The sequence below is a fragment of the Rosa chinensis genome, chromosome 7 (assembly GCF_002994745.2).
Source record: "Rosa chinensis cultivar Old Blush chromosome 7, RchiOBHm-V2, whole genome shotgun sequence".
NCBI lineage: Eukaryota > Viridiplantae > Streptophyta > Magnoliopsida > Rosales > Rosaceae > Rosa > Rosa chinensis.
The window spans coordinates 47,597,474-47,619,251 of record NC_037094.1 but is presented as its reverse complement, the minus strand read 5'-3'; the positions used below and the strand labels follow the sequence as shown (position 1 = coordinate 47,619,251).

Sequence of the window (21,778 nt, the reverse complement as noted above, 5' to 3'; positions counted from 1 at the left end):
TTCACACTTTTTGTCAGAAGAACAAAGAAATTACATTGAAAATTTGCAAAAAATATAGATAAAAATCAAAGTAGTGCTGCAAAATGAAAGGCCACGAAAGCAAAGCCCATATGCATAGAGGGTTTCCCTAGTCTTACTAGGTGACGTGAGTACATTAGAGTGGAGCCACTGAGTAAGCCCAAATGGAGATGAGGACGCAAACAAAAGAAGACTATGTGTGGCCCCCAGTCGAGGAGACTGGCAGTTCTTCAAACTCCCAAACACTGGGGGTAATATTTCTTCAGCAATCTGCCGTTGATGGTGTTGCGATGAATATCGCTGTCCAAATCTTTAAGATGGAATGCTCCTCTTTCCAAAATTTTGTGAATGACAAAGGGGCCCTCCTAGCATGGAGTCTATTTGCCGCGGCTAGTTAATTTCTCACCTAGTGGAAGTATAGCCTTCCAGACGAGTTCACCCTCCTTGTAGCTGAGGCTGGGTGTCCTCTTATCATAGGCTCGAGCAACTTGTTGTTTTTCCATCACTAAGCTATCCAGGGCCACCAGGCGCTACTCACTCAGGTCCTCGTGCTCTTACCACATGGCCTGGACATAATCTTTACTAATCAGATGACGTTAATCCTGGACTCGCAGAGATTGAACATTGATTTCCAATGTAACACCGCATCATGTCCAATCATCATAGCATAGGGTGTTGTGGAGGTAGGGCTACGCTTGGAAGTGCGATAAGCCCAGAGTGTCTCGTACAGCAATTTGTGCCACTGGCGAGGATTCTCCGCGAGCATCTTTTTCAGAAGGGTGATTATAATCTTGTTACTGACCTCATCTTGGCTGTTAGACTGAGCATAATATGGGGTAGAATGAAGGAACTGGATACCCAAGTTAGCTATAAGCTATTCCACGTCGCACCCCATAAAGGCTGTCCCCTTGTCGGAAACCAAAACTCCTGGTATGCCGAACCTACAAATAATATGATTAAAAATAAATTGGCGTATCGTGGCACCGGAAGCCTCTTTCAAAGGCTTAGCCTCTACTCATTTTGTGAAGAAATCCGTAGTGACGATGATGAACTTGTGCTGAAGAGAAGAATGAGGGTGAATCATTCCAATTAAGTCCAATAACCAAAACCGCGCGCAGGCCAGGGCTTAATAATAGGCTGCATGGGTATATTTGGAATGTGCTTGACAGGTCCATGGGCCTGGCAACCTTTCACGGATGCTATGCAATCCTTCAAAATACTTGGCCAATAGTATCTATGCCTCCTAATGAGCCAGCGTACTTTCGGGCCTACCTGATGGGCCCTACACACGCCTACATGAGCTTCTCGCATTAAACCCTTTGCTTCGCGGCCATAAACACACCTAAAATCTATGCCATCTTTGTCGCGTCATCGCAGCTCATAGTTCCTGAGAAAATAATTGAGCGCGAGGAAACGGATCTTTTTGTCAGCTAAGAGATCTAGCTGCTTAAGGTAAGTGATCAAAGGGATGCACCAGTCCACGTCAATAGTATCTAAAGCGGCCACTGTTGGTTCCTCTGGTGGGTCATGGTGTGCGATCGATGAAGGCATGTCAACTTTCAGAATTCGCTCGTAGACTTCGTACTTCAAAGTAATGCCTGTAACCAAATGAGCGAGTTCATTGGCAGCAAAATTGCACTCACGAGGAATATGTTCTAAGTCCACGTCCTCAAACTGGACTTGGAGCTCAAGTGCACGATCCAAGTATGGGGCGATCAAATCGCTCGTGCATCTGAACTTCTTGTGAAACTGATTAATAACGAGTAACGAGTCTCCGCGGACTTGGATGTCTCTGACCCCTAGCTCCAGTAACACCTCTAGGTCTATAATGAGGGCCTTATACTCAGCTTGATTATTAGTGCACCAGAACTCCAACTGGAAAGAATAGAAAAATCGATCGCCTACTGGGTTCTCCAAAACGACCCCAGCTCCTGCCAGTGTATCTGTCCTCGAACCGTCAAAATATAGCACCCAGGATTGGAGTGAGATTGTGGCCTGGTACAACGTCACGTATTCTGGCAAGCACCCCAGGTCTGGCAGATCTGTTGCTTCAGCAGCAACCTCTAAATCTCGCACCGCAGGAATATCCAACATAGGGTGATGGGCCAAAAAGTCTGCGATGGCTTGCCCCTTAACTGCCTTCTGTGGAACATATTGTAGGGAAAATTCTGACAAGGCGAGCACCCACTTACCAATGCAGCCTCTCAGAATAGGCCGCGACCACATATATTTGACAAGATCAGTCTGAGCGATGATGCAAGTAGTAAAGGATAACATGTAATGCCGCAACTTGCATGTCGAGAAGTATAGCGTGAGGCATAGCTTTTCCATTAGAGTATAACGAGTTTCACAGTCTGTAAGTGTCCTGCTGAGGTAAAATATAGCATGCTCGACACCATCCTCATTGTCTTGAGCGAGTAGGTTGCCAATGGAAGCCTCAGCTGCTGAGATATACAACTTCAGTGGGAATCTATGCCTGGGAGGAACCAGTACTAGCGGGCTCGCTAAATAGACCTTGATCTTGTCAAAGGCCTCTTGATGTTTAGGCTCCCAAACGAATTGGTTCTGTCCTTGCATCTTCAGTAACTGGGAAAAGGGCTGGATTTTGCAGGCAGAGTTAGAGATGAGCCAATGCAGGAAATTGATTTTGCCCAGTAGCCGATGCAACTCTTTCTTTGTTCGCAGGGGAGATGAGTTGATGACTGTGTTTGCCTTATCTTCAGGGACCTCAATTCCCCTTTGGTGGACAATAAAACCTAGAAAGTCACCTGCTTGAACCTAAAAATGTACTTGGTGGGATTCATCTTAAGTTTGTGTAGCCGCATGCGCTCCAAGACCTTTTTGAGAACCACAATGTGGTCTCCTCGCTTCTTGGACTTCACAACCATGCCATCTATGTAAACCTCTAAAATCTTTCCGAGTATATTATGGAAGATTAGGTTCATGGTTCTTTGATAGGTGGCCCCAGCATTCTTCAGGCTAAAGGGCATAACCACATGCTAAAAAACACTCGTGAAGCCAGGGCAAAGGAATGCGGTCTTGTGTCTGTCCTCTTCTACGACCGGAATCTGGTGATATCCCGCGGTCCCATCCATAAAGGATGACAATTCATGCCCCACTACTGCATCTACCAACATATCTGCCACCAGAATAGGATAGACGTCTTTGGGGGTAGCTAAATTAAGGTCTCTGTAATCCACGTAGACCCTCATTTTACCATTTTTCTTGCGGACAGGCACTATGTACGTTGGATAGCCACTGATTATATTTGGCCACTTAGATGATGCCTGACTTGTGCATCTTTTCAACCACTTCTTTGGCCAAAACTTAAGTCTCCGAGTTCATTCTCCGCGACTCTTGCTTCACTGGCCTCTTATTAGGTAACGTTGGCAGCTGGTGGCAAACTAAGTCAGGAGATAGGCCTGGCATGTCTTAGTATTTTTCGACGAAGCAATCCTTGAATTCCCTTAGCTGGTCAATGAGCCTCTATTTCTCGCTAGGCTCCAAGTACGAACTAATAACCACTTCCATTGGCTCATCGGTCGTTCTCAGATTAATTTTCTCAGTTGGGTCCCTAACCTTTGGAGGGGTGTCGTTCAGCGCTGCTGGCGCGAGCTGGATTTCCTCTTCTTCCTCTTCCTGATCAGATAGTTCTTCATTAACTATTTATAATGTCGCGACTAGCTCGTAGGCCTTTTTCTCTACTAAGTACGAGGATACCCTGTCGTACAAAGAGTGAAAGGCCTCTATCTCTTCCTCTGGAAGGTCGTAATCCATTAATTACCCATTGTGTTGGGCACAGCGTGGCCTAGCCTCTCTAGGTCCTCTTTTGCCAGCGTGAGCCCCCACTGTGCCAATTCAGAGGTCGTCACCCCTGTTGGGTGGCCCTTGTTGTCGATGCCACTGACCTGCAATAGAGTTATGGGCTCTAAATAGTACCTACCATCTACATATTTCGCAGAGATAGGGAAGGGTCGTGGGTCTGCTTTAATCACCTCTGCTTTATCTGTCACCCTGTTCCACATGATTAGTTCTTGATGGGGAGTCGACGAAACATAATAGCTCAGATGAATCCAATCTTTGCCCAGCATGGCACTGTAGGAGCAATCCGTGACGAAGAACATGTATACTCCCTCCGCAGGACCAACCTTGATCTGCAGAAAAAGTAGGCCCAGTGTCTTAGTCACTGTACCCGCGAACTTCTTCAGTGTGAGAGAGGTAGACTAGATCTTCTCCCTCTTGATTCCCAACAACTGCATGGTCCTTGTAGTGATGACATTCACAACCGCGCTGGTATCAACCATTATCTTGCTGACCTTAGCACTATTGAACTCTGCTGTGATATACAAAGGCCGCATGTGCTGCACCATGGTGGGTGTTGGTCTTGTGAAACTCATGAAGAAACCCCTGCTATTAGCATCCTAGGTTTCTAGGAACATCGCCTCTTCCACAGACGTTGTTGCGGCTGAAGTGATCTGTAACTGCTGCTATCTAGTCGCGTCAGCTTCTACGCATTCCTACGCGACGACTGGTAAAGTGTACTTGGCAGGCAGCACATAGACCATGTTGCAGGAAGTGTCAGCCACTTCCGTCTCGCCCATGTCGTCGTTGTCGAAGTTGAGCTTGGGTTTATCCAATGGAATCCCAGTGCTTAATTGTTTAACCACCAAGGCAACCAACCACTCTTCTGCGGGGGTCATCACCTCATCCAGCTAGTGTTTTTGCGCTCTGGAAACCTGTTTCGGCTGGTTCGACTTCTGTTCAGCAACCGATACCTCTTTTGGGACCCCGACCACTATTCTCTGGATTTTCTTGGGCCTCCATTGCAGGTGTTCAGGGTATTATCTTTGCCTCCCAATCTCTCAAAAACTGAGGATTTAGCTTCAGGTTCATCGCGAAAAAGACTTCGACGGACAGATGGTTGCCTGGTCGACGAGCTTTCCTTTCTAGCTGGCGTCTTCTCCTTAGTAATCCTACAAAAAACGCTGGGCGTGGGCACATCTGGTGATGAACTTGCTGTTTCCGGAAGCTACGGGGAGCCACTAAAGGCTTAGCTGCCAATGCCTCCATCTCTCTCTGATATTGCTCGGGGGACTTAACCAGATGCGAAGGCTCTAGTGTTCGCTTAGCTTCCCCAAACCTGCGCTGCAACTTCCTTTCCTTTGAAGGGCTGGTCTCTACAGCCTTCCCCTTCTCTCTAGTGTATCATTTAAGCTCCTTGATAGAGCATGTTGAAGAAGGCGGTATGTATGGTTTGGTCAGAATATCTTTACGCTCACCTTTGCTCTTCTCGCCTTGTCTCTTTTCATCCGCGGCAGATTTCAGTTTCCTGAACAAGTTGGAATCCCTTGGGGATTGCGGTGCTTCTGTACCGTCTTTTATTCTAGGACTAGTGGGTTGAAAATTTCGTGCAGGCGAAGCCCACTTGATTGGCGGGAACGAACCAAAGCGGAACGTCTGCTTGACCTCTTCATGTGACACTTGGATGCCTCATTCTTTTTTGCATCGCTAGCATAGGACCACCGGTGAGGCTTCGCTAATAGGCTTAGCTTTCTTCTGAGCTGCAGCCTCTTCCTTTTCTTCCTTACCGTCTCGCTTTTGACCACTGGTGGTCAAATCCAAAGTTGGCTTCCTTTGAGTTTTCCTATTCCAGGCCACATCAACCATGTTCACGCTGGTGTCAGGGAAAGGATTTAGATCCACAAACGCCGCCCCGGTCACTGGAGTCTTGACCTGCAAACTTCCATTATTAAGCCATACCTGGATTTGATCCTTCTGTTTGACACACTCAGTTGTGTTATGATTCCACAGATTATGAAATTTGCAGTACTTTTTCCCTTTCAACTGATCTGGTCAAGGGAAGGGTCCAAAGTCTGTCTTCATCATCTTTGCAGCTATCATCTCATCTAAAATCTCATGCGCCTTATTGGCATCATATGTATATGTCGCGAACTCAAGCTTGGTGAAGGCTACAGACTTGAGCATGACGGGTTCCTTAGTTAACTTAGCTGCTTCAAGGCTGAGTTTTTCCTACCGGTTAGCTCGAAGGTAGAAACCTCATTCTCCTCCTCTTCATATTCATCTGGGAAAGCCTCCTCACCGTGATAGTAAGGGTCATATGTGGTTAGCTGATAGTTTATAGCAGCCACTGTCTGGTGCTTCCCATACACATAGGTTCCCTTGGATGCATTCTTCCTAGCATCCGTCTCTCTGAGAAGGTACTCAAAGCTACCCACTTCCATAATGAGATCTCTCATTGACTAGAACGTGCTGCCATGTTGTTTCTTTCGCTAGGGCAATTCCAAGCCCTTGATCGCCAGCTTAACTAATTCTCTTTCTAGCAGAACCATGTTCAGTTTAGCCTTCTGAATCTAGAATCTCTGGAGGTATACAACAGAAGACTCAGTGGGTTGTTGGGCCATTTGAGTAAGGGAAGCCAAATCAACCTCAGGCTCTATAGCTCCAAAGGTTTCCCTAAAAAGCTTCTCCATCGCGAGCCAATTTGCAACTGGCCCTGGCCGAAGTTTAGAGAACTAAGTAAAGGAGTCCCCGGACAAAGAAGTACCAAATATCTTGCACTTGAGACTGTCATCTTTCTGGTACTGGCCACATTGTACCTTGAACCTGGCCAGGTAGGTTGCCATGTTCTCGGTGTTTTCCCCTAAAAAAGTAGAAAATATGATATTTTTGTAGCCTCTAGGGAAAGGTGCGAGCATGATATATGGCGGGAAAGGCCCCTCATATACTCCATCGAGGTGGGCCCTAGAGTTAGCCAACCTGATCATCTCCTCTACCTCTTCGCTTCTCACATAATTTGGACCAAGAGGAGGAGGAGGTGTAGCCATAGTCTGGTGGGCGGCTTGCAAAGGGGTTGCAGCCTGGTTAGGCGTCACCGTTCCCTCCCCAAGGCGAATGGTCCTGGAGAAACTGGGCTGCTGAAGAGTAATCGCTGGTGCAGACACGTCCTTTGCCAACGCCGTTATCTTGACTGGATTGCCCGCTTGGTCAATCCCAAAATAATTGCCCGATAGCTCTTGGTATATGTTCTCTGCTCTATCACTATAGTATTAAGTGAACACGATAGGATCAGCGAGGGTACCTTGACTTATTTTCAGAGTTCTGCTCTTCTGGGCGGCAGATGGCACGGCTTTGTCTTTGCCGCCAATGACTAGGGCTTTTTCTTTACTCTTCGCTGACGCGGCAGTAGCTTTGATAGGAGCATAAAATGCGACATTTATAATGTTTAAACCCTATATTTTGCTAAGTTATTTCCTTTATCTTGATTAATTTAACTTAGTTAGTGTTTTACAGGTGAAAATGGAATCTCAAGGTCTGAAAATGGCTAAGGAATGCACAAGTGGCGCAGAAATGGAAAGAAATGAAGAAATGGAAGTTCTCCCAGTTTGACTAGGGAAAGAAATCCTAGTTGGAGTAGGAATCAGAAGCTGACTTGGATTCAAACTCTTAAGTCGTGGAAATTAGAAGTTCTACTTGGACAAGGAAACCTAATTCTACTCAGATAAGGCATCCTAGTGTGATAAGGAGTCCCTGTTGGATAAGGATTACTCAAGAAGGTTCTGGAAGAGTGTAGAAGAATCGCAGAAAAGAAGTTTGTATTCAACTAGGAAACCTACTTGCATATGGAGTTCTACTCATACTAGGAGATTTGTGGAAGCTAGGAAAAGTCTATGGAACGTACAAGAAGCATCTAGAAGTCTCAATAAGGTCATATGCCATGCACATGAGGAGGAAGTCTCAAGAAATTTGGATTACAAAGCAATGTGGTATTTGGACTTCTTGTTGAGTAAGGATTGAAATTTCCGTGAGATTCTTGAAGGTTCTAGGGAGTTCTTGACCTTTCTACTTCCGAATAGGCATGGAAGACATGTGAGCGGCATGTGATGCAAAGGAAAATCGAATTGGACTCAACTTGTGCTTTAAAAGTCGAAACCAATACAGATTCGGAAATCTTCCTGTGCAGATCAGTCAACTTCAAAGGAGTGTCAAAAATCGCTCAGAGCTCAGAAAATTATCATCTTTATATGTTTGGAAAGCTACGGATTTCTAGTTTCTAGATATTTTTATGGTTCATCAATAACTATTTTCTAGAGAAAGTTATGGCCGTTTTAGTGGACTGAGGTCAATCCTGCCAGAAATCTGTCTTGTAACAAAGAAGTCCTAAATCAACACAAACTGAGGGAAACCAAGTAGAAACGAATTGAGAGTGCCTTGGGATGTTCTTCTATATATACCTTGTGTATTAGACATTCAGGGGTTACACATTATTCTCCACAATTTCGTTTCTCACCGGTTTGCTCTTGAGTTTCAGGTTTTCGCATCTTGCAAGTTCTAGCCGTGCCATCCTCCATCTTTGCCGTGATCTTCACCTTGTGCCACCACCTTGGAGCTGCTTTGGGTCTTTGGGGCATGATCAAGGGTTGTTCTTACCACCTTCCATATGCCTACTTCACGGTTTAGTGTTCTTGTAGTTGTAATTTCTGTTTTGATTCTCTTATGTGTAAAACCGAAACCATGACACTACTACACAAAAAGCCTCACATGACGGTTTAAAACTGTCGTCTCACGTTTTGCATTTCCGTGGTCTATCGAGGCATCGTCTGATGAAATGCTATCAGACGACGGTTTTCAACCGTCGTATACCGATCATTGGGTCGACGGTGTGCAACTAAATCCGTCGTCTGATGGATCCGCAGATCTGCCGACATGCTGTCGACAGAAGTTTGCTGCGTTGTGACTTCCGTTCCTACCACAGTTTTTAGAAATTTTCCGTGGTGTAACCTCTATTCATACCACAGATTTTAGAAATTTTCCGTGGTGTGACTTCTATTCATACCACGGTTTTTAAGAATAAATGTGTTGTGATGACTTAAAAATTCAGTGTATGTGTGCTTTCACACGACGTATATAACTCTAACCGTTGTATTGTGACATTTGAGACAATAGTTTTTGCTAATACTTGTTGTCTTTGTGTGCATCCAACAATGATATCAATAGGAACCGTCGTGTGAATTGTAGAAATTTTATTTGATTCCACCCTATTATCCTCATCAGACGACATATTTTTCCATATATTGTTGTTGTAATGGCAAGATTTAGATTTTGGAATGAAAAATGACCAAAAGAACAGCAAATTAATCATAATAGATAGTTGTTATAATCCCATAGCAATCTAAATGGGTCTGATAATGCTAATTGTATCTACAAAATAGGAGAACAGGAAAAAAATCTAAGTCAAGTTCTAATTCACTGATCTCCTGCTCTTCTTAGCTTTTGTCTTCAAAATTAGGCTTCACTTCATAACATTGGCACTCTCCATGGCCTAAAGAACAGTAATGGGGCTTCCTCATTGAAAGAGTTCTAGGATGTTGCAGTGCTCCAAATACAGGAAGTTGTTGTGTTAATTATACAGCAGCCAAATATTCTCATTTGGTGCTCCAAGTACTTACATTTACGGTAGTTACAGCATTCTCAGAATCCACCACTGCCTCACTGATGCTGTACCTACATGTGCCAGAACGAGCATAATTAGCTATAATGAGCCACGCTCATTGTACCACCAGAGGTACAGAATCCCACCAGAGGGATAACCTGCGAAGGCACAGCCAGGCAGGCTACCGCTTAAGCCCTAGACCGCCCCCAGATCACCGCTGACGCGCCGCCACGCGCCGCGTCAAGATAACATCAGAAGCTCCAGACGCTAGGAACCGAAGCACATCAGTCCCACATCGGAAACAAGAAGAAGATCAACCTCTTCCTCAACTGTAAAAGGTTCTCTCCTCTCTCCTCATTAATTACGCAATTACTACTCATTTATTGTTATGCTGCGCATATACAGTGACTGACTTAGGCATCGGAGAAGTGCAGACCGCCCAACGCGGTCTCCCTCTGACGCCCTGTCTATCGTGTTGCAGCAAACAGGAGCCACCTAATCCCAGGAGTAGCTGTCCGCCCACCGGACCCGCATTAAGCAAGGAATCGGCTACTGCCGGACTTGAGCATTAACATTGGCGCTGTCTGTGGGAACCCTTGAACAAAAGGTCATCCTGCCACAATCACCATGACTAACGACAACGGGGGGAACGCTGAAGAGCAGGCAGATCAATCCGCCATTCCCCAACCCACCAACCCAGCGGTAGGCATCAACCGCGCTTTATTCACCACCCCGGTCAACCCCGGCGTTGAGACAAACCCAAGTAGCAGCCGCCCGCCAGGCCAAGACCTCGCCTCTCTATATGAGCTGGCACTGGCGGATCTTCACAAAGCTAACAGGGAGCATGAACAAGAACGCAAGGAGAAGGCAGAGGCCCAGAGGCAGGTGGCCACGCTTGTGTCCCGCTTTGATGAGTTAAAGAAAACGCTGGAGGCCACCGCCAACCCGGCGCGAAGCGAGCAGTCACGAAGCACCAGGCACAGCCGACCTGGTATCGGAGCATTGATACCAGCACCAGTCGTGCATCTTCAGGTCCCGCTGCACCCACCAGAGCTAGCAGGAATGGGACCACCCCCTGTACCCCAGCTAATGTTGGAACAGGAGGCAGAATCATCACTACACACCCACCGCTCGAGACCCCGGGCAAGAACAGAGGGAAACCCACCCGCTCCCAGGCGAGGATCAATTCAGCGGAGTACCCGGCTAGACCCCGCCGGCGACGTAACCGTTCAAATACTGGAAAGGATGCAGCAGCTGGAACAAAGGTTAATCCGGGCGGAATCAGGCACCCCAGCACCAGCTTCAAATCCACTTTTCGCATCCAGGCCAGGACCATTTACTGCTGCAATTTTGCTGGCCGTCAGACCGGCGTATGCAAAGACCCCTAAAATGTCACATTACAGCGGTAAGACTGATCCCTTCGTCCATATGGACACCTTCAAGAAAGTCACCAACAACAAGGGATTCGATGACGCCACCCTGTGCCACTTGTTCAGTGAAACGCTGGACAATGAGGCAATGAATTGGTTCTTCGAATGCCCGTCGGGATCCATTGACTCATTTCAGGCATTATCGCACGCTTTCCTTTCTCGGTTCATCCTACTGTCCGCCGGGCACCACAACACAAGCCAACTGTTCAACATCAAGCAGGGTACGGAGGAGACACTAAAGGCATTCATCACAAGGTGGCGATCAGCGGCATCTCAGTGCCGTGATCTTATAAAACAATGGCTTCGGCGGCTTTTAAGCAGGGACTCCTCAAAGGGCCATTTCTCTATCACCTCAACTACAATCATCCAAATGCAGTATAAGACCACCTCATGAGTGAGGCGGTCATTCATGCCCAAGTAGAATTCATCACATATGGAGAGACCCCACCGCCACCAGCGGCATTGGCAAAGTCGACACAACCCTCCTCCAGTCAGCAGGGGACCGCTAATAAAACCTCCACACCGCCAACTGACAAGAAGAGGGAGTGGCAACAAGGTCAGTACCAAAATAAGGGGCAAAAGGACCAGCACTACAAGGGAAACCGCCCATCCCATGGGGACAACCGCAACAAACATACGGAGTCTTCCCAGCAGTATGCAGTATTTACAGTCCTCACGACTTCGCATGAAGAAATATACAATCAGTGCAAGGATCAGATCCCACCACCGCCCCTGGGAAAATACCCAAAAATAGGAAAGCCAAGAAACACCGGCAGGTGGTGCAAATACCACGAGGACAGCGGTCATAATACCAACAGTTGCAACGCCCTCAAAACAGCCATTGAGACCTTGTACCGTGATGGCAAGCTTGAGCAGTTCAAGGTGCGCCAACCGCCACCGGTGATCGCCGATATTGAGCCCATGGGCCGCATCAACACAATCGACGGAGGTGCTCCAATCACCAGCATGTCTCACAGAGCTAGAAAGCGTTATGCGCGAGCTAATCACCCAAAGGAAGTCTGCAACATCCTCTACGAGCGATCCGCCAAACTCCCAAGGTCTGGTTGGGAGCCTATTACCTTCTCAGAGGAGGAGGAACGCGGAGTACATCTGCCCCACTACGATCCTTTCTTGATCGACGCTATTCTCGGCAAAATGTCGGTGGGAAGAATCCTGGTTGATAGCGGCTCCGCTGTCAACGTTATATTCAGTAGTTGTTACAACAACCTTAAGCGGAACAGAAAATTGCTCCAAGATCATGAACCACTGCTCAGGTTCTCCGGTGACGTCACGCAACCGCTGGGCTCTGACTATATGCAGCTAGTTATTGGTACTAGTCCATGTATGGCTGAAATACATACGGAGTTCATAGTTGTCGATTGTTTCAGTTCATACAACGCCATCATTGGTCGGCCAACGCTCAACAAACTCAAGTGCATCATCGCCGGGTACATGTTGCTCATGAAGTTCTCCACGCCCAACGACACAGGATGTGTCAGGGGAAGTCAACAATTGGCACGCGAGTGTTATTCTACTACCATAGCACAATCAACCAGCCGCCACGAGATCCTAGCGATAGGCAGTCAGGCACCGCCACCAAACATTTTTGAGGACCCCAGGGAGGACGAAAAGTACGTAAGGAAGGAGCCGGTCAACCCAGAAACATCACTGAGGGTTGTCAGCATCTCGGACGAGCACCATGAGCTGACGGTCCTCATAGGCGCCCAATTGGAGCCAGAGCTGGCGGCGGAGCTCACTCAGTTCCTACGTGACAACGCTACGGTCTTTGCCTGGTCATATGCAGACATGCCAGATATCTCCCCTGAAATCATCTCACACAAGTTTAGCATCAAACCATCCTTCTACCCTATCAAACAGAAACGCAGAGCCTTCGACGAAGAGAAGTACCGTGCTATAAGGGAGGAGGTTGACAAGCTCCGGGCATTGGGTTCATCCGCCAGGTCATCTATCCCCAATGGATTTCCAACCTGGTTATGGTCAAAAAGGCTAGCGGCAAGTGGAGGATGTGCGTCGACTTCAAAAACCTTAACAAGGCATGCCCGAAAGATAGTTTCCCATTACCCCGCATCGATCAACTCGTCGATGTAACCGCTGGACACGAGCTTCTCAGCATGATGGATGCTTTTTCCGGTTATAACCAGATCATGATGCATCCAGACGACCAGGAATGCACCACCTTCACCACCGACAAAGGCCTGTATTGTTACAAGGTGATGCCTTTCTGTTTGAAGAATGCAGGGGCAACTTATCAGCGGCTGATGAACGCCATGTTCGCGGAACATCTGGGCAAGATAATCGAGGTCTACGTAGACGACATGTTGGTCAAGAGTATAAAGGCCAGCGGACATGTGGCAAACCTGAAAATCATAATAACCATCCTCTTGGCCTACGGCATGCGCCTCAACCTGGAGAAATGTTTCTTTGGCGTCACCGCCAGCAAATTTCTGGGGAATATTGTCAGTGAGCGGGGCATCGAGGTTAACCCTGACAAGGTACAGGCCATCCTCAACCTGAAGGACCCGGAATGGAAGGTGCACGTCCAATGCCTCCAGGGCAAGCTAACCGCCCTGTCTCGATTCATCTCCAGACTGACCGACAGGTGTGCCCCATTTTTCAAAGTCCTTAAAACAACCCACAAGAAGGTCATCGATTGGAACCCAGAGTGCCAGGCGGCGTTCCAGGGCCTGAAGGAATACTTGGCGGCAGTTCCACTCCTCTCCATTCCTGTCCAAGGAGAAACATTGTACATTTACCTAGCGGTATCTCAATCAGCGGTGAGCTGCGCCATCGTCCGAAGGGAAGGCCAGGACGAGCTCCCAGTTTTCTATGCCGGCAGGGCATGAATGGAGCAGAAACACGGTATTCTCCATTAGAGCAGCTTGCTCTCGCACTCATCGTTGCAGCCAGGCGCCTCCGCCAGTACTTCCAAGCCCATACAATACATGTGTCAACCAATCAACTGCAGAGACAAGTAATGCAGAACCCTGAACATTCGAGGCGCCTCAGCAAGTAGGCCATTGAGCTCAGCGAGTTTGACATTGATTACAAACCACGAACCGCCATGAAGGGCCAGGCGGTGGTTGACTTCATTGCTGAGCTCACCGAGCGTCAGCCCGAAACCAAGATCGATGTACCGCCCAGAACGGAAATTGCTACGGCCGTGGAGCCGGCCCCCCAACAATCAGACTGGAACCTACACGTGGATGGTTCCGCTTCCGCCAAGGCAAGCGGCGCCGGAATCATCTTAACAGGACCAGGGGGGCTTAGCGTCTAGTATGCGTTGAAATTCAACTTCAAAGCTTCTAACAACATGGCGGAATATGAGGCACTCATTGCCGGCCTACTCCTCGCCATTGATTCAGGGGCAGACAGTGTCAACATCTTCAGCGACTCTCAGTTGGTCGTTAACCAGGTCAACGACAGCTTTCAGACTAAGGACCAGCAGTTAGCGGCATACTTAGGGTACGCCAAAACGCTGCTAAAAAAATTCAAGTACATTCCACACCATCACACAAATCCCCAAGGAAAAGAACGCCAAGGCTGATTCACTGGCAAGACTGGCAACCGCCCAACCACACCAGAGCCCAACGGATACAAGGGTAGAGTCTCTGGACAGGCCAAGTATCACAAAAACCCTGGCGGAGATCTTTAACATTGAGGCCAATCCTAGTTGGATGGATGAGATTATCCAGTACAAGCGCAACGGGACGTTGCCAGAGGACAAGATCAAGGCGCGACAGCTCCAGCGGAGAGCAACCCGTTACAACATGCAGAGCGGCAAACTTTACCGCCAAGGATTCACTCACCCCAACCTCCGCTGTCTAACCCCAGAGGAGGGAAAGGTCGTGCTGGCAACAATACATGGCGGGGAATGCGGAAATCATTCAGGCGCCAGATCCTTGGCTAATCGCACAATGCGACAAGGCTACTTTTGGCCTATCTTGGTGATGACGCCTGGCGGATATCAAGATCTTGTCACAAATGCCAACAATATGCTGATCTTCCACATGCTCCTGCAGGACCTCTGTCGGCTATCGTCAGCCCCTGGATTCACTCAACGTGGGGCCTGGACTTGATGGGAAAATTCCAAACCGCCAAAGGTCAATTCAAATACATCATTGTCGCCATCGACTACAGCAGCAAATGGATAGAAGCAGAGCCCCTGACGGCAATAACTACTGCCAAGGTAATCCACTTCCTCTGGAAGAACATCTACTGCCGCCACGGTGTCCCGCATGCAATCATCACAGACAACGGCACACAGTTCAACAATAAGGAACTCATCTTTTTCACCGCCAATCTGGGCACCAAGATGCGTTTTGCATCGGTCGCCCATCCCCAAACCAACAGCCAGGTCGAAGCGGCAAACAAGATAATCAAGAAACTGTTGCAGAAGAGGCTCGAAGAGGCCAAGGGTTTGTGGGCGGAGAAGCTCCCGGAGGTTCTATGGGCCATCAGAACAACCCCAACCTCCGCCACAGGTGAAACCCCCTTTTGTATGATGTTCGGAACTGAGGCTGTCCTGCCTATCGAGGTAACCCAACCAACCGCTAGGGTCGAAGGGTACTGCCCCGAGACCAACAGCGACGGCGTTAACCTCGACAGGGATCTACTAGAGGAAAAGCGAGACACAGCCCATTTGCGCAATCTCCAGAATAAGCGGCGGATATCACGTTTCTACAACGCTAGGGTCAAAGCCCGCAACCTCCAACTAGGGACTGGGTAATGAAAGAAGTCATACCCCCGCCAACAAAACTCCGCCCAACTTGGGAAGGCCCATACAAAATTGTAGAGGTCGTTAGCCCAGGCACCTTCTACTTAATGGACAAGGATGGCGTCACAATGGCCCACCCTTGTAATACCGAACACCTTCGGTATTACTACAAATAGTCATACCGCTACCTAAGAGCATCTTGACTTAGCTAAATTTTTGTTCAATATTTAGCTAAGGGAAGCTACCCAACGGGTACGACCCCGCTTTTGTAAACGCTGTTCAGACAGCTATCAATGAAACGAGGAATTATTCAAACCATTGTTACCAAGTCTAGCACCGAGGGCAACTGGCAACGCCAGTCAGCGGACTACGTCGGCTACATTGTGCACTTGGACCAATTTTAATTCCTTTAATGTTTCATTCATGACCAAATGCAAGCATCAAGACCTCTAGCGGCACACACATTATCACAAACAAAAAGAAACACAGTATAGGAATTTGGGTGCCAAAAAAATTTTATATATATCCCAAACTGAATTACATCAAGTATTTATGCCTCAGAGGCTACAAAAACTTTCCTACTCCTATTCAGGGGTTGGCGGGGTTGGCAGGGTTGGCGAGATCGGCCCCGCTACCTTTGGCATTTCCACCGGCGGCCTGCGGCGGATGGGAGCGGCTCGTCTGGTATGACCCGCGGGCTGTGGGACTGGGAGTCTCTATTGTGCCATCCACCCGGGTGTGGGCGGCCAAGAACCCAGCGCGGGACACCTCGGACTGCGTAGGCGTCCGCTGAGAGTCGCCTTCTGGAAGCTCGCCACTCTCCCTGCTACCCGAACAGACTCCAACACGACCAGGGGCAGCAGGAGGAGCGGTACTTGTTGACGGCGGAGCTCCCTTGGTTGCCTACACGACGGGCATCAATGCTTTCGCCCAGTCGATGGTCCCTTTCTGCTGCAACATCTCTACATTGGCCAGGGCACCGGGCTTCGCTGCTTCGGTCAACGCCTTCTTATACTCCGCTGACTGCTTGTATGACTCAACAGCAGCGGCTGCAGCACGGCTCCCCTCAGCCTCCAGGCGAGTGACTTCACCCTCTAGCCGCTTGACCTCAGCCTATTTGGTGGCGGACTCCCGCTGAAGGATCTCAACCTTCTTATCCTTAGCGGCCACCCGATCCCGCAGCAGGGACATGTCTTGCTCCAACTTGGCGACATGTTCGTTCCGCTCCAGGTGCCGCTCAATGGCAACGTTTAGCTTGCCACGGGCGTCTGCCGCATCTCAGTCGGCCTTTGTCAAGCGTCGCTCGACGTCAGGCAACTGTTCCCGGGTCTTCCCCAAGTCCCTCTGTAGCCCCGCCACCTCCTCCCTGAGCTCCCGCTCAACCAGGGGTTGTTTTGACGCCGCCTGGAACATCTCATGAAGCCCAACGGTGATGTGCCCAAAGGCTGTGCTGAAGGGCGACTCGCTGACGGCGGTCGACCGAACAATCCCTTCCAAGCCGCCGAACCCCAGCCGCTCGCAAAGGTGATACAGGAAGTCCCGCTCACCGTCGTTGAGGAACTCGGCGTAGGCGGCAAATGAGTCCAAGCCGCTTGTACCCACCTCTTTCGCCACGTCAGCGACAGCCTCGGGCGGAGCCTGCCTGGACTTCTTCGGCTGCTGCGGGCCCCTGTCACCTCCACTTCCTCCTCTTCCCCGCCCGAGTCCGGCTGACGACGTTTTCGCTGAAGCACCCGCGTGCTTCCAGCAACGGCAGGCCTCGAACCCCCCGTTGGCGGCTCCGACCCGGCTATGGTAACACCCTCGGTGGGCCGCACTGCTTTCTTCGGCACTCCGCGCCGCAAGGCCGGCGCTCTCTCTTTCCGCTGAGCCGCCTCACTCACCATGCTGGTCCCTGCCTGAACGGCAGGCAGCCCGTCACCACCAAGATGAGAGTGGTGCAGCATTGGTAGCACCACAGGAACCTTTGACTGGCTCAGCACCAGAGTCTCTGGGTCCACCACCGCCTTCTGCGCCGCCATCCCTGAAGCATACATGGCTTCCAGGAAGTTGTTGATTTCAACGCGGTCCATGGCTTTTGCAAAAGCTAGCCTTGTTTCCCGGCGGAGTCTCTGCAAAGATATAGTGGCAGGCCAGTTAGCATGAGGCAACTTCACAAAAGGTGCGATACAGCGGAGATTACTTACCAACGGCACGCGTCAGTTGTTGAGCTACCAGCAACTCCCACCCGGTCAAGAGACGGAAGTCCAATAAGTTGCAATTCCGCCAGCAGCCCCTGATGCGTGCTACGCGGCACTCTTCCTCACGAGTTAGGTTGTACCGCAACCCCGCTGCACAAGAAAGGTCATTATCAGTACAAGTACGAGCACAAAAACAAAAAACAAAAAACAAAAAAACCCCGCCAATTGTGTTCGGCGGAAACGGCAAACAACCTCGGATGGGCTGAAACTCCGACTTAATCCTAAACGTCGGCTCCCCCTCGTTGGACCCCGCTTGGTACTCCCACCCAGCCGTGGCAATGCAGAAAGTCCCCCGCCAGTAGGACATTGAGTCCCTCAGGTTCTCGATCAGCTTGGGCGCTCCTTGACGACGACTGAGGTTTACTTGCCCTCTACAACCCTGGCGCTTCACGTACACCAGTTCATAGAAATGTAATACCTCCGCCACGGTCGGTCCTTCGCAACCAGACAACCGCCACAACGAGTTCAGCGCCAGCAGTAACCGCCACATGTTGGGGCACACTTGCCCGAAGGCGATGCCGAACTCGCACAGCAGGATCTGCAGATTAGTCACCAGCGGGAGGGTCACTCCCTCGCGGAATATAGCCTCGTGCACCGCGGCATGGCCCACTGGCAGGATCAAAGCCTTCTCCTCTAACGTCGGCAGACGCAACTTCACCAAGCCGGGCAACTGAAACACCCGCTTCAGCCGGTTGACGGCAACAACGGTCATCCTACCTCCCGCCTCGTCAACAGGGGTGCCGTCCTCGAACACCCACAGCGACTCGGTATCCTCTCCCGCTACACCAAAATGATATTAAAACTCTAAGTCACTAGAGAAGTCACAACCAAAATGATATTTCTATTTCAGTTTGCAGCGTGCCGCTGCAATGCAACGGCAGCGTTCCGCTACCAATTAACAAACCAAAGTTGGTGTAGATACTTCATTTTTTAATTGTCATTAATATTTGCAGCGTGCCGCTGCACCGCAACTGCAGGGTTCCACTGCCAATAACCAAATCTATAAGCAGTGATCCAACTACAAGTCATTGAACAAGAAACTGCCAAGATAACTAAAAACTAATGTCAATAGACAAGTCAATGTAAATCTAAAGAAAATGGTTATGTCACTGTACATGTAACTATTAAAAACCTGTAGGACAAAGAATACTGAAGAATTTATAAAAGAAGAAAGCAGATACACTGTCTCATAGTCAAAAAAAATTCCAATGAGTAAGCACTTCTTATCATTTATTGAAAAAAATGAAAAATCAAAACAAAACTTCAAACTGTATTGGAGTCACTTGCTATGTCACTTGCCATGTCACTGTTAAAGGCATGTAAGCAGAATAGAACCTATATCAGAGCTGTACAACTCTTTCTGTTGTGACCATCACATTTTCCGCACCTACCACACTTGATCACCCTGGTTTGCTCGCTCCTTTTTCTGAACCTCTTCTTTCTAGGCCTTCCCGATGGTCTTCTAGTCAAAGGAGGCTGCAATATCACCGCATCTCTAGCAAAATCATGCACTTGCTTCGAAATAGAGGGAAGAGGATTAATTGGGAAAGAATAAGTTTCTCGATATTTCTCCACCTTGTACAGCTCATTGACATACAAATACGGGGAAGAACCATGTTGTTGGATCACTACGAGGGCATGGGAACATGGGAAGCCATACAGCTGCCATTCTCCACACGAACAAAAGTGAGTTTCCAAATTTACCATGCTATTGTACTTCTGGCAGTGAACTTCATACACATAGGTATCAGACCTGCTCACTCTCCAATGCCTTCCAACTTCCAAATTCTCCTTCAGCTTCTTTTCAATCACCGGGCACAACTCAGAGAACCATTCTTGAGCATCCTGCTTCCGAGCAGCAATTGAAGCCATGGACTTCACTCTAATCCCATCATTAATATCAAGAATAGGAAGACTCTTCAAAGGCAACACCCAATTATTGAAAGACTCAGGCAAGTTATTTGTCATTTCACCAAATCTTTCGCCGTTAAAGTACGCCATACACCAGTTCTCCTTCGGAAGATCCTCCATAAATTGAGCAACTATGTCGCCACCTTCACTCCTCAAGATTTCCATGTTGAACTCATACATCTCCGGTGTGCGAGAATAAGCACAACACATAAACAAGTAAGGAATCTGATCCTTAAGGTAAGAACCAGTTGGAAATTTGTCAAAAAGGTTAGCCATTAGATGTCTAAAACAAAACCCATGTGGATTATTGGGAAACGCCCTAGGGAAAGCACTAACAAGCCCAACATGACGATCAGAAATGAACATCACCCTCCTCATAGGGTGTTTTGCAAACTCTACAGCCAAAACCTCAAGAAAAAATCTCCAATTACTCTCATTTTCAGAATCGACAATAGCATAAGCAACTGGATACAAGCCTGAACAGAAAAACAAAATGATGTCACTGTCATGTAACTGTTAATGTCACTGACCATGTCGCTGACATAACTGCATATTACTTGACAGTGACATGGCCAGAGACATGTCATTCAAATCACAGAACATTTAAGTCATTGGACATGTAACTGTCAATGAACATGTAACTGACAATGTCAGTAGCAAGAACAATAAAAAAACTAGAAATAATGAAGGAGATTCAACCTTGATTGGCATCCTTTGCCGATGCAGCAATAATCTGCCCCTTGTACTTGTTGGTAATGAATGTAGCATCAATGAAAAGAATAGGTCTACAAAATTGGAAACCCTTCATCCATGCACCATAGGTCACAAACATACGCTGAAACATGTGTGTTTCTCGATGAAACTCAACCACTATCTTAGAGTCTGGGTTTGACTTCATAACAGACTCACTGAACCAAAGTAGCTTAGAATAAGACTCAGCTTCATCACCATGCGGGGCTGTTTTTGCCAACTCCGTACCGTACCAAACTGTACGATAAGGAACATCCAAACCATAATCACTCTTGATCTCATCAGCTATATCAATTGGCTTTTTGTTTGGATTCGCACGAATCTTATCAAGCACAATAGACTTGACAACCTTGGATCCCATCATCTTACTCTTCTGCAAACGAATCACACCATCACAAGGGTGAACATTAACCAACCTTTTAATCATAAAGAAACCATTAACCCTGCATAAATAAGCCTTCACAAGCCAATTGCATCCCTGAGAATGTTTCTTAGAACACTGAGCAATAACACGAACCTTGTCATTTCTAACAAACTCATATGAAAATCATTTTCTATGGCATACTTACGCAGCTTATCTCTAAACTCAACAATCCCACCCTCAAACTTTTGGCCTTCAGAATGAATATAACTCTCCCAACCTTTCGTCATATAACTCTTCGGTGCCTGTGCCCTATAACACCCCAAATAATCATTCTCCTCAAGCATGGTACTAGAATCCTCACACACTGTATTACTCACCACGCTTTCACTAATAGAAGGCAAATCAGTCACAAACACTTCAACGAAATCAGAATTGTAACGAACCAAATTCCTAAAAATCATTCTCATATCAACTTCACTCTCTAGAAAACATGAACTAGAATCCGGAGGAATAATGTACCTCAACATGAAATTTCCTTGAATCAAATCCAGAAAACGAGAGCGTATTGAATTGCATAGGTCAACAAACGACCAATTATGCAACAATGGAACTGTCGCTGCTTCACCAGAATAAATAAACTTGACAACATAGCTAGTATCCATAACAACTGCACAAGAATAAAACAAAATCACTATCCATGTCACTACTAAGAAAATCAACAGAATCAACACAAACAAGTCACTGCCAAAGTAACTGTTAAAGCCTGAACAAAACAGCAGTATTAAAAATGTAACTGGCCATGTCACTGATAAAAAAAACACAGTATAGAACAAATATAGTACCGCAATAGCACAAAACATCATCAACAATTCAACATAG

General features: G+C 47.9%; 1 protein-coding gene across 1 annotated transcript; it reads right to left on the bottom strand.

Moving 5' to 3' along the window:
* Positions 1-1,386: 1,386 nt before the first annotated feature.
* On the bottom strand, positions 1,387-2,963 carry LOC112178037. Its single transcript, XM_024316256.1, has 2 exons — positions 2,787-2,963; positions 1,387-2,616 (listed from the first exon to the last, which is right to left on the bottom strand). The coding sequence occupies exons 1-2, from the start codon at positions 2,961-2,963 to the stop codon at positions 1,387-1,389; spliced, it is 1,407 nt and encodes a 468-aa protein (XP_024172024.1).
* Between the last annotated feature and the right edge of the window lie 18,815 nt (positions 2,964-21,778).

Excerpts from the sequence above, each read along its gene's own strand:
- LOC112178037 (XM_024316256.1), bottom strand. The coding sequence starts at position 2,963 with ATGAACCTAATCTTCCATAATATACTCGGAAAGATTTTAGAGGTTTAC. Across the intron at positions 2,617-2,786 it reads ACATTTTTAGGTTCAAGCAG|CCCTTTTCCCAGTTACTGAA; the intron begins GTGACTTTCTAG and ends TGCAAAATCCAG.